This window comes from Leuciscus leuciscus (assembly GCF_965113295.1).
Source record: "Leuciscus leuciscus genome assembly, chromosome: 23".
Taxonomy (NCBI): Eukaryota; Metazoa; Chordata; class Actinopteri; order Cypriniformes; family Leuciscidae; genus Leuciscus; species Leuciscus leuciscus.
This window is the reverse complement of record NC_138747.1, coordinates 27,459,563-27,476,570: the sequence shown is the minus strand read 5'-3', so window position 1 is coordinate 27,476,570 and position 17,008 is coordinate 27,459,563. Positions and strand designations below refer to the sequence as shown.

Sequence of the window (17,008 nt, the reverse complement as noted above, 5' to 3'; positions counted from 1 at the left end):
CTAAACATGTGGCTACAGTTCAAACTTTATTATTATTTTTAAACAATGCACATGATATGCAAATCAACCACAAAAAAGTGCAACAAAGTCATTTTCTTAAAAAACAAAAATGCCAACTGATGATCTAGAGACATTTGTAACCTGATTCAACTGGTTATGTTAATTCAGATGCAGTTAGAACCTCTATTTAAATATTATTACGTTTATGAATTAAAGAATCCTAAGCAAGTCATCAAAGTGCAAATGACATTAAAAACAAGAATGTAGTTTGAGGAAAGGCAGCACATGCACAAATGGCAGTAAAACCTAAGTATCTTCTCAAGTTTTCAAAACGCAACAGTGACCTTTTCATGCACCACAGTTTAGATAATTTGTAGTTAGAGATTTTGCATAAGGAGAATGGGTTGACTAAACCACCCCCCCCCCCACACACACATTTTTTCTTATTTCTATATTCCAAATAATGACTGGAAAAAAGGCAGAAAGGTTACCTTACTACGAACTGCTTCTGAAGCCAGGGCCATCGCTTGAATTCACCAGGTCCTGGACAAAATCATAAGGATGGGCCGAAGCCGCCATATACCCAGCTGTGTTAAGACACATTTAGCCCTGTTGGAAGCTACACAGAGTGGCTTTATCTGGATATTGGCATCTTTACAGTAATGAAACAACCATACTAACAAAAAGACAGTGTACTTTGCAGATGGAAAGGAGTTTCACCCCTAAAGCAGCAGACGAGCACATGGTGCTCTAAATGAAGAAAACCTCTACTCATAACCAGTGCGTTTTACAGAATAACTTAATATCAGATAATAACCAAGTCATTTGGATAGAAAAGATGTTGAAAGCTAGAGTTCAACATCTTTCACGTCACTACAACATGCCTCCTTCAATGGGTCTGAGGACAAGCGGGAGTCTTATTTCTGTGGCGTTATGGTGTCCAGACCGGGCCAGGCCGGAACATAGTGTCTTGGTAGAGTTCCCTCCATGAGCCTCTCCATCCACAGACCCAGTCGGTCCAGTTTGTGGTGGATCTCCAGAGTGGTGGCCTTCTGTCGGGAACTGGACCGGGACCTCGAGGGTTTGCTTGGCCCGGCTGTGGACGCATCCTCGTCGGACCACCTGCTGCATTCGGCTTCCTCCCCCGTAAACACAGGTCTGAACAGGCAGAAGTACTTCTTGTGGCCGTTGAGCGCCAGGACGTGGCCAGTGTAGTCTGATTTGTTGGAGGTGGTGTCCTCCTCCTCTTCCTCTTCGTCCAAGCAGTCTGACGGCCTGGCATCAGGAGCCGACTCCATGAGTGAATCCATCCATTGGCTGTGCTTGTCCACGTTTAAAAACGAGTAGTGAAGAGTCTGAGACCTGCAAGAGGAAGTAGGGATAGCTTTTTTTTGGATTTGTTTGTTACAAAAATTACGTTTAGAGCAGGGGTGCTTAGTACAGCTACTGGAGATCTACTTTCTTTCAGCATTTAATGCATTTAATGCTACTTTCCAGACTCTGAAATAGGAATTGTCCAACTTTTTAACTTGAAAACGACCACTGGAACACTACTTAAGTTTTGACATCGAATTTGTAATAGTCATCATTTGACATCATATCCAAATGACATTCCATTGGTTGTTCCAAGTGGAGATGGGAAAGTTCAAGGTTGAGTGCAGCATGACTGGAAATTGGAATACTTTTTGTTGGAATAACTTTTTATTTGAAAATGATCACTGGAACGACACTTAAGGTCGGAGATCCAACTTGTAAAGTGAGAAGTGTCATTTGACATCATATCTAAAGGACATTTCATAGGTTGTTCCAAGTGGAGGTCGGAGAATCCTGGATTGAGTTGTTCGGATCGCAGCATGACTGGAATATTTTGAATGTCAGAAGTATTGTTGTCAAAAGTACCGACTTTGGTACTACGTCGGTACTGAAATAAAAAAAAATGTGATGATACCAGCATTTTCCTCTAGCATTTTGAGAGCAGTTGAGCGGATGCTTAAACACCTCTGGTTGGCCACTGTGTTCACGCGCTCAAAATATATGTTTGTGATTGGCTACTAAGATCAATTCTTCAAAAACGTTGTCTTCACCGAGCACTTACACACGGGAGCTTTTAAAGGAGAACTCTGTAACTCTAGCGAACTCTAGTCACTTCTTCGCTGATTTTCCCTTTTGTTGTCGCATGTTTTCCCCACGAGCTCCCCCTACAGCTGTGGGGGGGCGTATATTTCACAACACAGTCGTAAAAAACTCACTTGCGGCGGCCTCCTCCCCCTCTCTACCGCTGCTCATGTGCGTTTGTTTTGATCGGAGCAAGCCAACTGTATCGTGTGGAGCTATGTCTACCGAGGTGGGTAATCTGGTAATACATCATACATGCGTGTGTGTTTATGTCGAATTGCCGTAAAGCAATTTGTGTTTCGCGCTCGTTCTCGTTCTAGTTCTCGCTTCTCACGAGACTTCCAATTTCACTTTGCCGGGACGGCAGTGCGCAAGTTGCAAGGTTGGTTTTCCGCCTGGGAACGCTGGGGGGAGCGGGGAAAGTCACCAATATCACCAGAACAGGTTGTTTAACCATCCAAATGATTTCTAGACAGTTTTATTAAGTTAAAAAAGTTACCAAGTTCTCCTTTAAAAGCAGGCGTCTATCAGCAGATACCTAATATATCCACTGATGTATCTGTGTGTATCTGTGTAAGTGAAGACAACGTTTTTGAAGCGTTGATCATTGTAGCCAATCACAGACATATATGTTGAGCACGTCAACACAATGGCCAATCAGGGACATACATATTGAGCGGTGAACGCAATGGCCAATCAGAGGTGTTTAAGAATTCGTTCAACAGCGTTCAAAATGCTAGAGGGAAATGCTGGTATCGTCACATTTTTTACATTTCAGTACCGACTTGGTACCGAAGTCGGTACTTTTGACAACACTAGTCAGAAGCAGGTCATTTAAATTTCTGGTTTTGTCTGGGATTCATAACTACATAACGGGTTTACGGTTGAGGTCTGCAATCCAGCGGGACTATCTCGGGATCCGCTGGACCCGATGCAACAGAGTGCCGCACAGGTTTTCAATTTCAAAATGGTGAGCACAGGAGGGAAGATACTGATGTGTGCGTGGGTAACGGGAGAAAGTACTGACTCTAATTGTAAATATCTAAAAAAATAAAATAAAAGGTACAGTATGTTGTTTGTGTTATTCGTGTGTTCAGCAACAAAAATAAAAATAATTCAGGTGTTGGGTTGGATATTCTTAATGTTTTTCGATTTTATGAAGCAGCAAGGGAAGGCACCTTTCTTTTGCCTGGTGTTCCAAATGCAACAATGTGAGGTCTAAACAATTGTGCGTGTGGGATATTGAATAAGAATTTCCTTTGGTCCTGGAACGAGACAGAATCATACAGGAGAGGGAGGTGTAAACCTCACCCTGAGGGCTGGGAATAGTACGAAGTGTGAAAGATGTAGATGGGAGGGACAAAATATAAGACTTTCTATGGGAGCAAGATACAAATCTTGCAAGGAGCATGACTTCAATAAATCAACTTTGCACAGACCACTAGTTTATGATACTTCAGTGAATGCTGCAAATCCATAATTCAGATGGTGACTGTGCTTTGCAAAGAAGTAGAGGAAAGATGCAAAAGTAATGCACCTTTTGATTGGGCTTAAGTTGACCAATTAAAATTTTAGAATAATGGGTCCAGTTGTGCGTTTTCAAAATGACCAGGGCTGTATTTCCTAACAGCATTGCAAGGCTAAGTAGATTGTAGAAACCATTGGCACCAGTGTTCTCCAAGATCTACTAAGGCTTACAATGCTTTAGGAAAACACAGCTCTAACTATTTCCACACCTTTAAATCGTACCCTATGCCTTCCTACTCGTTTTTTTTTCTAGTGTGAAGCCCTTAATTGAAAAATACAGTCACGTGTGCAAGAGCAGGGTCAGAATTAATGCTGCGTTCAATTCAAATTCAGATTAGGAATGTATCTTTGAGTTTTGAACTTCGGCTCAGTTGTCTAAAGCTCGAAAGAAGATGACGAATGCTACAATTGGTTTTGCAGATGTGCAACACATCAAGTTGGGAAGTTAGTGTTGAAAGGATCACAACTTAAACTCTGCAAGAAGGTTGATCTCCAGAAACAGGTTTTAGCATTCTCACAAACACACACACACACACGCCTCACCCTGAGAATGAATATACTTCTTTGGCAAACTTCCTGAGCAGCACTTGCTTAGAAGCATCAGTGAGGATCAGCACTACGTTGATGTGCCCAGGCTTTAACCTGACTAGGTTACTCATGTAGGTGATGTCCGTCAGCTCCGTCACCTCCACAAAATTCTTTTTAGGTGGACGACTGTAACAGGAAAACCAACTCTTAGGAATTTGTCTAATAAACAGCTAAACACATCTTTGGTCCTGTTTACACCTGGTATTAAGATGCGTTTTAGTTGATCGAATGACAAGTGGACGACGCACAGACCCTCCTCTCACAGAAATCAGGACAGAAGTGGTTGAAAGTGAACAAAAGAGACTGTTTAAAACACCAGGTGTAAACGGGAATGTGTCTCCTTCATCCACTTGTGATACGATCGTCCAAAACGCATCTTAATACCAGGTGTAAACTGTGAGCTCAAATAACATGCTGTTATGTTATGTCACTGTGCAATTTTGCCATTAAATTATATAATCTCAAACAAGCAATTTCACACCTTGAGGTGCTCTCAGGTCCTGGAGAGCTCTCCGCTGTCTTTGGTGAATCAGTGGTCTTTTGTTTGGCTGGTTTTTCTTCACCAGAGTCACTGTTCATAAAAAAACAACAACAACAGGTAAATATAATATACAACTCTCCTTAGAAATGCACTGGGATATAACAAACCAAACCTGGAGTCCTACCTGAAAGCCTGAATGATTACAGTCCCAAACAGGATGAAAAGAGCGGAGAAGATCAGAGACAGTACGGGCATCATCTCACGCCTGGGGGAAGCAGAACTAGATGTAAGCTCTTAGGTTTCTCATTTATAAAAAACAACTAATGAAAAAAACAATGAGAATAGTAGTGCTGCCCCCTAATAGTTGACCAAACGTTGATCGATGAGAAGAGGCTTGGTCAAACAAATTTTAATTGGTCAGTTGGTTGCAGAAAAAAATCCACAGGAGTTGGTGAAGTCACACAGTGCATGACGGTCAGATCGTAAACACGGCTGGTCCATGTGGTGATTATGTTGGACAGGAAATCCAAAGTGTGGGATCATTTCGAGAGGGTAAAGGAGGACCTCAAAAATGTGCATACAAATGTTTGCCTCTATCTCAAACATGGCTTATCATTTGAAACATGCATGTAGTAGCCTAGCTTTAGCCACTTCACATGGCCTCTCGCTCTACTGTAACCTAGATAAATGTGTGCTATCATTAGACGCATATCCAAGCGTTCATGCGGAAGCTAAATTAGTACTGCGTTTACTGCATGACGTTTAACTCAATCTGCATTTCTCTCTATAGGCGAGGACACTCCACCCCCACACCCCCGCGACTACAAGACTGACTGATAAATGCCATTATTAGTTAGTTGAGTCTGTTCTTATTTGTTGTAATATTTGTATAAATTTTTTTTTTTGCATGAAATGTATAACACCTGATCATTTCCATAATGACGAACGCAATCTAATAACATCAGCACATATTAGTATCTGGTTTAAAACATGCTTTTTTGGGTGTTAAATAAGGGTGCAAATACTAGTTAATTGACGAGCGCAAACCTTAGTAAATCACCTTGCGTGATTCATTTAAATACTCCCCTCCCATAAATTTTACTTCTGAAAGGGAAACTCCTAGCTTGGGAAAACCCAGACAACTTCCAGCAAATTTAGATTTGCTCTGCAAGTAGTCTGGCAAAGAGCTCATTCAAGCCCATTTCTAATCCGTCGAAATCGCGGCACCAATCAGAAACGTTGAGGCGGGCTTTACACGATGACGATCGCTCTGATTGGTTTTAGGTCTATCCAATAGCTACCCAGAGGCATTTGAGCGACGTCCGTTGGTGAAGCGCAGCAACTTTTAAATGCATTATTATATTCAAATTGCAAAAACATGAGGACAGTCTCCATGAAAGACCCACTGGCAGATGAACGTGCTACTACATTTCTCTCTGAAACGGTAGGAAATTAAATTAGATTTAATAGAGGATTTTAACTGTGACAAGATGATTGACAGGGCAGTTTAAGTGACAGGATGCATGCGACAGATCTGTCCGATAAAGATGACGAAGTAGTATGTCCCAAAGCTTGCCTACTTTTTTGCTACACATTCAAAAGTAAATACCTTTTCTTCACAAAAAGAGTACATACTTTTATGGCGTAGTGTAACTTAGGCGAATTGGGACGCAGCATATTGCTTTACACGATGACGATCGCTCTGATTGGTTTTAGGTCTATCCAATTGCGCCCAGAGGCATTTGAGCGACGTCCGTTGGTGACGCCCCTTTGGAAATGAGTTATTAATGAAGCTTTGCCAGACCATAACTCAGTTACTACTGAGAATGGTCTGGTTTTAACCAGGCTAGGAAACTCCAACAAATGCATATGCAATAAGGTCATCCTTAAAAATAACTGTCCACGCCTTTTCAACGCTAATTTTTCACTGCGTGTCTTTAGTAAATCCTGACGCCAAAAGAGGGTTTGTGCTGGCGCAAGCTGTTCGTAAATCTGGCCCCAAAACTGTGGAAATACGAGGCTGGTTCATGACAGGCTTAAGTTTGACTGGAAAAGAGGAAAGAAACTGCATTTAAACAGGACTGTGAATTCTACGGTTGTGCTCACCAGTTAGAGTAGAGAAGATCAAAGTAAAATTGAGAGAGGTAATCATATGCAGTGTTTATCCACTGAATCAGAAACATCTGGAACAAAAAAAGAAAAAAAAACATATGATTGCATTGATTATTTCTCTCATTATCATTTCTAGTAATTAAATCTTGAGATTCAACTCTATATTCTAAAATCCTTAAATCTCAGAGTTGAAATGGCAAAGTCACAAAGACAATCTTATCCCCTCATTACTGTGTATGACTTACAGACGCAAACTCGTTGTTTAGTTCAGGCAGCATGGCATCGTGGGTAAGGTAGGAGGGGTCTCTTTGCAGGATCTCAAGCAGCTCATGGAGGCGGTGCTTATCATCATCACTCCCATTCCATCCACCCGTCACTGTCCGATACAACACCCTTCCAGCAGCGCTGCGTCTCTCCAGGAGAATCACCTGAAGTCATACGCACAAAAGATCCAAATTCATATGGCATCAAAAAAGGTGACTCAACAGGCCTATTATGCGTGTATAAGCACATTAATGTCACTGACCTGTGGAGGGGTTGTGTCGTCCTTTTTGAGCAGGGTGTCACAGAGAGGCTGCTGTTTTCTCTGATAAACATAAGCAAACCTGAGGACTTCTTTAGTGTTGGAGGAAGCAAAGTCAAAGAACGCCTCATTCACAGACACAAACTGCTCTCCTTCACCAGTAACGAGAAGAACACAGTACCTGTCGACCAGAAAGACAGGAGATGAAGTTTTCACAGAAACAGAAGTCCATCAGCTACAATTACAGGTCAGATTTCTTACTTCCTGCGACGGTGGAACTGTTTAACTGGACACAGCTCATCAAAGAGTTTCTGATTCACCAGGCGCGGAACCAGCAGAAAACGATTATTGGACACAAACTCGTCAATTATCTGCTTTTTCATCCCTCTTGCCTACGGGTAAAAACAGAAGAGGACTTGTCCAGCAAAACAACAACAACTGGTACACAGTCTGTGAGAAGACTTGCAATTGGCTGTTAGGAAATGGGGAGCAGGGCTTCACCTGTATAACATCAGCTGGTTTCTCTGTGTTCTCTTTGAACAGGAGCATGGTGGGAGCATACGTGTTGATGTTGAAACTCTGCACAACTTTGGAGGTCTCGGTCAGACCCATATCCACATAGCCAAACCTCACGTAGTCTTTATAGGCAAATGCGGTGAGCTGTGAACAAGAGTATATAACAACTTGTGTCAAGAAAATAGATTTAGAAGACAGACTATTTCAAACAGTTAATATAATAAACACTCACCTTATACAAAAGAGGGATATTAGATGCTACATCAAACATTATCACTCTTGGTTTATTCTCCTCACGCCAACTGTTTAAAAACTCGAGGTAGCTGTTATCCGTCACCTTAAAAGAATAGAAAAATAAATAAAAGGAATAGATAGAGGGTAAGGAGAAGAAAAAAAAAACAGGAAAGGGAGAAAAGGGAACAGGAAGTGAAAAAAAGGAAAAGAGAAAAGGGAAAGGAAAATTTAAAAGCAGTGGAAAGGGATAAGGAGATAAGGAAAAGTGGGAAGGGTAATGTAAAGGGGAAAATGGAAAGAAAGGAAAAGAAAGCAGAAAAAAGACAGGGAAAGGGAAAGTGAAAAGAGATGGAAGAAAATTAGTAAAGGGAATGGAAAAGGAAAGAGGAAAAGGAACATGAAGGGAAAAAGGAAACGTAAAAGAGAGAAGGGAAATGGGAAAGGGAGAGGAAAAGGATGAGAATGGGAAAGGGAAATGGAAAAGGAAAGGGAAATAGGAAATGAATGGGAAAAAGAAAGGAAAATGAGAAGGAAATGGGAAAGGGAGAGGAAAAGGATGAGAATGGGAAAGGGAAATGGAAAAGGAAAGGGAAATAGGAAATGAATGGGAAAAAGAAAGGAAAATGAGAAGGAAATGGGTAAAGCCAAATTAAATAGAAAGGAAAAGAAAGGGGACAAAAGGAAAGGGAGGAAAGAGGAAAGAAAGGGAAAAGGAAAGGAAAGGGGGAAGCAAAGGAAGAGAAAGGGAAAAGGCAAGAAAAAGGAAATGGAAAATGAACAGAGATGGATAAACAAAAAGTAAAAAGAGAAGAAAAGTGGGAGAAAGAAAAAAGTTGAAAGGGAAAGAGAGGAAAGGGAACATGAATAGAAAAGGAAAAGAAACAATAAAATAGAAAGGAAAGGGAGGAAAAGGAACATGAAGGGAAAAAGGAACCGTAAAAGAGAGAGAAGGGAAATGGGAAAGGGAGAGGAAGAGGAAAAGGATGAGAAAGGGAAAGGGAAATGGAATTGGAAAGGGAAATAGGAAATAAATGGGAAAAAGAAAGGAAAATAAGAAGGAAATGGGTAAAGCCAAACGAAATAGAAAGGAAAAGAAATGGGACAAAAGGAAAGGGAGGAAAGAGGAAAGAAAGGGAAAAGGCAAGAAAAAGGAAATGAAAAATGAACAGAGATGGATAAATAAAAAGTAAAAAGAGAAGAAAAGTGGGAGAAAGAAAAAAGTTGAAAGGGAAAGAGAGGAAAAGGAACATGAATAGAAAAGGAAAAGAAACGATAAAATAGAAAGGAAAGGGAGAGGAAAAGAAGATAAAGGGGAAGTCAAATTGAATAAAACTTCAATTATTAACTCTTTTTAGTATCATTCATTTGAATGTATTTATTTATAATCCATATTTGTAGCAACAAGAGCCAATGCTTGTATTAAGCAGTTGAACCTGACAACCTGAATAATTAAAAATATAGCTCAAGTCCTACCTTCTCCACAAGCTTCTGGGGCAGAAGGCTCTCCACAAACTGTCTCAAGTGTTCCCTGGCCACAGAGTAGTGGAAGAAAGTGACTTTGCCATTGATTAAACCAAGTATGGAAGGTGTGCGGTGGGCACCAAGATGGTTAGCCAGCTGTCTCTCATATCCAATATCCACCACACCGATGCCAATCCCTTCAAATCGAAACAAGAGGTTATATTCAGAGTATAAGTATAAAAAAAACAAAAAACATCTACTCAATACTCAATACTTGTGTGCTATGCATTCTTAAGGCTAATTACTAACACTGCACCGACAGACACTGACCAACAACAATAGATCAGTGTGTTGTTACTGCTGTCCGTAGGCTTTGGTCGGCTCTTGATTTCAGACTGAGCATGTTCAGTGTTTAAAGGAGTAGTTCACTTTAAAATGAAAATTACCTCATGATTTACTCACCATCAAGCCATTCTAGGTGTGTATGACTTTCTTCTTTCAGACGAATACAATCGGGAGTTATATAAAAAAAATATCCTGGCACTTCCAAGCTTGAAAATGGCAGTGAATTGCAACCAACAGTTTGAAGCTCAAAAAAGTGAATCCACCCATGGCTCCGATGGGTTAATAAAGGCCTTCTGAAGCAAAGCGATGAGTTTGTGTAAGAAAAATGTTCATATTTAAAACTTTATAAAGTAAAATAACTAGCTTCCGGCCAAACGAACATATGGATTCGACTTAAGTCTATGCGTAACTTATGTGAGTAATGCGCCGTACTGCTGATATTTACGCTACGCCATGACGCACTACGCTACTTCTGACATCACAAGTTGCGTGAGTTGCGCTTTAGGCGCAAGTAGACTGCGTACGGCCGTAAGCTAGATTATTAGATGCTAAATATTGATATTTTTCTTATACAAACTCATCGCTTTGCTTCAGAAGGACTTTATTAACCCCCCGGAGCCGTGTGCAGTTCGTTTATGATGGATGAATGCACTTTTTTGAGCTTCAAACTGCTGGTTACAATTCACTGCCATTATAAAGCTCGGAAGAGCCAATATATTTTTTAATAATACTTATTATATATGTATTCGTCTGAATAAGAATGTCATATACACCTAGGATGGCTTGAGGATGAGTGAATCATGGGCTAATTTTCATTTTGAAGTGAAATACTCCTTTAATGTCTGAAAATTGAAGTACTGTAATCTGATGATTGTTGCCGTTGGTTGGCGTCCATCGGTGCAGTGTGAATTGGCCTTCATGTGTGTTAGAATATCACACAACTCCACATGAATCAACTGTGAGGGTGATGATCCTGAACCTACCTAATGGCTCCAGCTCCAGCACTGTGTCCTTCCATACGGGCTCAATGTGAATGCAGGTGAAGCACCACTCTGACGTGATCTTGATCAGGTAGGGCCTCTTGAAACTATCTGGCAGCACCTCATTCATGTATTGGTTGAAGTGAAGAAGGTGCTTGCTCTCCGTGAAATCTCGACTCGTCCGAGGAAAGTGAAAGAAAGACTCATCGAAGTAGAAACTGTCATGAAAGTGTCTGAAGCCTTGTGGCGCTCGTGCAAAGTTTTGATTCTCGTCCATTTGACCAAAACGGTCATAGTTTGCCCTTCGCTCCTCGTTGGAAAGAATCTATGTAAAGTGAATCATATGCATGATCGTTACTGGAATGTTTACATGAATATTACACCAGTTGCTTAATACTTAAAATTGTGTAATCTCCTGCTTATTTTATGCATAAACCTCTCAAAAACTACTTTTGGTCGTGTTGTTAGCGTACTGCATGTGAACCCTTAAAAGAAGTCTTTATAATGAGCAGATTTTATTTGGGTGTGTGTGTAAACATACATTACAGAAAACACTACTGATCTGCCAAATTGCTATAAATCATGCGATTGCGAATTCAGTTCTCTTTCACGTCTTATTGCGCTTGAATGGTCGAATAGACACGCAATTATATCAAAATGCCCATCGTGTGGAGTATTCACGTAAACACAGCTGGTTATGTCTAAAGTGAAAGCACACAGTTGGGTGGAAATCAGATGTGTAGCAATATAATCGAGACGTGCATCTGGTCTTAAAGTGACAGCAGCCTAATATTCCTCCCTGCTGCTCTGTGTCATTAATGTGATTGTGTGAATCAAACAAAAGAGAAATAACTTGCTGCTCTTGACTGAATAACTTTTTTTTTAAACTTTAATAAGAATACATTTTTATTTAAGACTATGCAATATATATATATATATATATATTTTTACATTTGATTCATATTTGTGTTATATTGTATTTGTCTTATTGTTTTTAATTTGCATTGACATTTTTTTTTCTTATTTTTAATAACTTAAATGAGATAAAATAACACAACATAACTATATAATGATATATATCATTATCGTGAAATACAATTTCTCATATCATGAAATAAGAATTTGGTCATATTGCTCACCCCTAATCACAGGATTCATTTACATTTGAAAATATATTCAAATAAAGACCTTTAGCCTACTCAATTTTTAAATAATATTCACAATATTATTGTTTTTAATCTGTGGTTTTAATAAAATAAAATAAGCCTTAGTGAGCATAAGAGATTTCTTTTAGAAATATTATAATTTCTTATGGATACGCATACATATGTATTAGGTAACATGGCAAAAATAATAAAACCCTGAATAGTTTTGTTTTGACTGTATATTATTTCTTACATACACAATGCAACCATCGTACCTCGTAAGATTTAGTGATCTTGATAAACATGTCCTCTGCCCCTGGACTTTTGTTCTTGTCTGGATGCCTATGGATAAAGAAATGTGAACAAAAGAAATTAAACAAATGTGGCTGTTTTCATTCAGACATCATCATGAGAGAGTTACATAATCATCAAAGAGAAGGATGCTAATTATGAATCAAATGAAAAAACCTTATTCACAGCACTCAGAGAGTGCACGTCTGTGCTCGGTCTCCACAATGATCTCTGCACTGAATACTCACCATTCCCTTGCGAGTCTCTTGTACACTTTCTTGATTTCGGCCTGGCTGGCGTGTCTGGACACTCCAAGAACTTTGTAGGGATCGAACTCGGGCGCAGATGCTAGTGAGTCTCCAAACAGAGCCAGGAGAAGAATGGCCCAAACACAGCCGTTCACAAACACACTCCAGCCTCCCATCTTCTTCTGCTTCATGAACTGACAGGATAAACAGAGGAGACTGGGGCTAGTCATCACACATTATACTCAAAGAAATATTCCTCAGGGAAAGAAGACTATTCTTTATACTATTCACACATTTTAAAATCTTGACTAAAAATAAAAGCTACTCAACATTTCAACCGTTATTGGCCAGGAAAAAATACAAACTTCATTGAATCCATTTTGTCACTATAGAACCAAACAGCCTTTTAGACTCAATTTAAACATTACATTTAAAAATATGAAAAAATGTTTTAAAAAAAGTCAAACCATTGTTCAGTCTATCAATACACAGTACACGCATATTTTTAATAATTGTAATGCTAATATTACAATAGATTTCATTGTTTCTATGGGAACCAGCACATCATAACGATCAATGCAAATCAGCATCAGATCAGCTGCGCGGTGTGATCATATGATCAGTGCAGTTCGACAGCGACTATTTACAGCAGACACAAACACTGTCAGTCTTATAACACAGATATAGTGGGGAAAAAATCATTTCCCCTTTTAATGTATTCAGTGAGCAGAAGCGCGAGCTGCACGCCCTACAGAGGAATGACGCTATCACAGCAGTTATGCATACTTCATTACACACACAAATCCAGAATAATGGTGATACCGAGGCTTGCTCTAACCGTATTTATCCACAATTTAGCAGCAATCCATATTCTCCTGATGGTAATGGGTGGATCTTTTCCAAAGGCTTCACCTGCACGGCACTTCCGGTAGTGAAGGATTCTGGATGAACACTTTCTAAGATAAAAGTCCGACTGATTTCATCCCAAATTACTTTCTTTTTTTTCTTCCTTTTTTTTTTGCGCATTCTAACATCTCATTTCTGACATCCGATCATATTTAATAAAGCAATTATTTTTATTTATTTAAGAGGTCATTTCCTTTTTGAGAGAGAGATGGTGAAAATAAAGAGATAAAGATGAGCAATGTTTATGAGCAGTGATTTTAGTAATGTCCCTCATAAATTTTTAAGAACTACAACAGTGTGTATTATTTTACAGTTCAATAAACGAGAAGTTAATACCCGTTCAGACACGTTTTTAAAGTTTAAATTTTTTTTTAAATGTTAGCTTATATTTACTCAGCCAAAATTGTTCCGACATGCAAAACAAGCAAAGCATTCAGAGTCACAGTGGTGTGACTTTTTGGAGATATCACGCTGACATCTGCTGTTCAAAACAGTGTAAATGCAACGAGAACACAGTCCAAACATAATGAGATGAGACCTTTTACAAACTATTTGCAAATGTTTTCATTAAAGTGATTCAACTTCTTCGACAGATCATGTTTTAAACTATATAGGTATATTAAATGTGTATAATTATAAAAACGACAAGAGATCATGGGTCACCTTGAGACTAGCGTCGAACTTTCGAAATTGCATGTTTGCCGAAATCACATGCAAAATGAACGAATCGTTCATGACCGACTCATCACGCGCTCTCCGAATTACTGGTTCGACACAAAACATTCGAAACGTTTACTTTGCGAAGTTTTTTTTTATTATTATTTTTTACTCCTGCTAATAGTACCCAGTGAATGAGTTAAGTGACCGGTTTCTGACGCATCAAAGTTTTTTGTTTTTTTTGTCAGTCTATGAAAGATTTTCTCTTTCTGCTGTAACTTACACCGCTAACGTTATGACAGAAGATTAAGTGGCCAAAGAAGTCATTGTATCGTTCGCTCAACAAGGAGCAAAACACAACTGCTGGCGAACCCAAGGATGTCAAGGAACAGTTCAGTCTGAACTAATTTATTGTAACGTTAGCCTACTTATGTAAATCCTTCCTTTCAACCACAGTCAGATTGCCCCGCTTGTTTTCAAAATTGGTGGGCGTTGGTTCCCAAGTTTTTTCGAGATTTGTGAAAAAAGACCACCCATTCCCATTTCACCAAGAGAAGGTAAGTGGCAATATTATTATTTATCTATAGGCTAAATGAATGATATTTAAATTTCTGACACACAAGGTCAACATTTCCACATGCCAGTTGTAGCCGCCCTAAAACATTGACTCCAATGTTCAACAAATCCCATCCTCGAGCATTGTAGTTTTCATAAAATGTCATTTATCCTCCCTGGACTCATTGATAGACTTTTGTCCACTGTAGTGGACATTATATTTAAGTGAATTTCTCTGACAAAATGCATGTCACAGTTTTAATTCTGGATGTCCTGAAACGAGCACATTCTGGGCTTTTTTAGAGATATCAAATGTTTGGAGGTTTCACCTTGACAACAACTTCTCCTTGGTCTTTAAAAATGACAGACATTAATTTAGTGATCAAATTTAAGCACTCTATGGAAATATGATAATATTTTGTAATTATCATTTAAATCTGACAAATTTTCTAGGCTAACTGTTTGTCATAAATCAACATCTCATAAAAAAAATTGTGGAGTTTCTAATCAAAATATGACTTTATTTTACAAAACAGGGCATTGATTTCATACATGTCCACTGTCCAACAGGACTTGAATCATGTTTATCAGGCATTGTGGGAGACACAAGAAGTCACAGTGAATAGGGAAAACAATTATATATTAATATTCCTATGAAATATTAGAAATGAAAATGTTGCCAATTATGACTCCCATTATTACACTTTTTTCATTACATGTTGCCCCACATGCAAATTAGATTGTATTGAAAGGGACTTCCCATTTATGGCCATTTTACCCACATATTGCATAAAGTAAAATGGTATATCGATTCATTCCGTTGTATCTTTCATAACATAGTTGAGAATCATCTTTACATTTAAGTTAAAAAAAATCGTAAAAAATCTGAAAGCTTAAAATTAATTGGCGAATGAAAAAAGATCCCATTGTTTTTGCCTATACATGTCATTTCATGTCTTTTAATTTAGTTAACAACTGAGTCTGGGTGTCCACTACAGTGGACATAGCATAACAAATTAATTTAAAAAAAAATATTCCAAAAATGTTTTATTTTCCCCCATTTGTTTCTTATGCTCAGTCTAAACAATGTAATGACATGCAAAAATACTGGGTCTCAGGAGGTTTTTTATTTATTTTGTCATGATTATTACTCGCACAGCTTTTGAGTTCATATTAATGGACATGGAACATTTGACATTTAACTACTAAAGACTAAGCAACTGTTTAAAATGACTAAACTCATAGTCTGTGTAGTGTTATGACTATCTAATGAGAGGCTGTGGTCAATATAAGCACAGGGAGCCAGTGATTTAACACGCTTGTAAACCAGATGTGGCTGAGAGAATGATTTGCTCCATTGACGACAGACAGTTCAAGCACTCTCTGACACGAACATCTGCTCATTAATTTGGCCAAGAACATGTTTACTGGATGAGATCTGACGTTTCTGGAAAAAAGTGATTCGTATAAATCCTTCAGACCTAGTTTCCTTTGGATTGTTTGCCACAGTGTAGTCATCATTTTAGATTTAGTGGCCAGGTTGGTGTTCTCTTCATTCACAGTGTGTGTGTGTGTGTGTGTGTTTAATGACAGTTCTCGGTATGTGACTATCAGGTGTCTTTGTCAGGTATTTTGTGTGTTTGTGCTTCTCAAGGGGTATTTATTTCATGTTGCCATTAAGCGCTGTTATAGCTTTCAGTTTTAATCTAGAGAATCCTCCCTAGAAAAATCTGTCAACCAAAGTCAGCACACAAAATTAGCCGAATGTGTTATTATTATTATTAAAAGAAATTGTTAGGATGGTTGACTTGGGATAGAACCAGCAATACAGAATATTTCACACATTTTACTTTCACCATTGATTTTAGTTGGTAGTGTTTTATTTTTAATTTATTTAGAATATAGAATTTTAATATCAGCCATAACATGAAACTAATTACTAGTATAAACCAGATTATTCTTATATTGATGCATCTCTAAGGATATGAATCCAGTATTTTAAAGAAATTACAAAAGTATCCAGTAGAGAGTGATTTTAAAGTACCCGTGCTATTTTAAAGGTTCCTCATTTTGTTTTTGAGTCTCCTACTTGCTTCCAAGGTCGATAAACACTTTCATATTTTCATCATTTACATTGCACATCACCTCATTTCAGAAAATGGTTTGTTGGAAGATTCAGTCTCTTTAAACCCCTCCTTTCTGAGAGCTGCCTCTGCTCTGATTGGTCAGATGGCCCAGTCTGTTGTGATTGGTCGACCGCTTGTGTCGGAAACAAAGCATCTATTACATATCTGAAATTCAGCTCCGGATCTTCCTCAGCACTT

At 38.7% G+C, this 17,008-nt stretch overlaps 1 protein-coding gene across 2 annotated transcripts; it reads right to left on the bottom strand.

Annotated features, from left to right (window-relative positions):
* Positions 1-13: 13 nt before the first annotated feature.
* Positions 14-13,535, bottom strand: dnajc16l (DnaJ (Hsp40) homolog, subfamily C, member 16 like). Of its 2 annotated transcripts, none has more exons than XM_082156413.1 (15): positions 13,405-13,535; positions 12,567-12,760; positions 12,303-12,369; positions 10,886-11,207; positions 9,570-9,754; positions 8,095-8,199; positions 7,848-8,006; positions 7,608-7,738; positions 7,350-7,527; positions 7,069-7,251; positions 6,818-6,894; positions 4,896-4,976; positions 4,712-4,801; positions 4,186-4,356; positions 14-1,362 (listed from the first exon to the last, which is right to left on the bottom strand). In XM_082156413.1, the coding sequence occupies exons 2-15, from the start codon at positions 12,755-12,757 to the stop codon at positions 918-920; spliced, it is 2,385 nt and encodes a 794-aa protein (XP_082012539.1). In that variant the 5' UTR covers positions 12,758-12,760; positions 13,405-13,535; the 3' UTR covers positions 14-917. The 2 variants fall into 2 exon arrangements, with proteins under 2 accessions (XP_082012539.1, XP_082012540.1); XM_082156414.1 differs by having other exon boundaries at positions 13,389-13,502.
* Positions 13,536-17,008: the final 3,473 nt, after the last annotated feature.

Excerpts from the sequence above, each read along its gene's own strand:
- dnajc16l (XM_082156413.1), bottom strand. The coding sequence starts at position 12,757 with ATGAAGCAGAAGAAGATGGGAGGCTGGAGTGTGTTTGTGAACGGCTGT. Across the intron at positions 7,252-7,349 it reads ACGACACAACCCCTCCACAG|GTGATTCTCCTGGAGAGACG; the intron begins GTCAGTGACATT and ends GTATGACTTCAG. Across the intron at positions 4,357-4,711 it reads GGACCTGAGAGCACCTCAAG|TCGTCCACCTAAAAAGAATT; the intron begins GTGTGAAATTGC and ends TTCCTGTTACAG.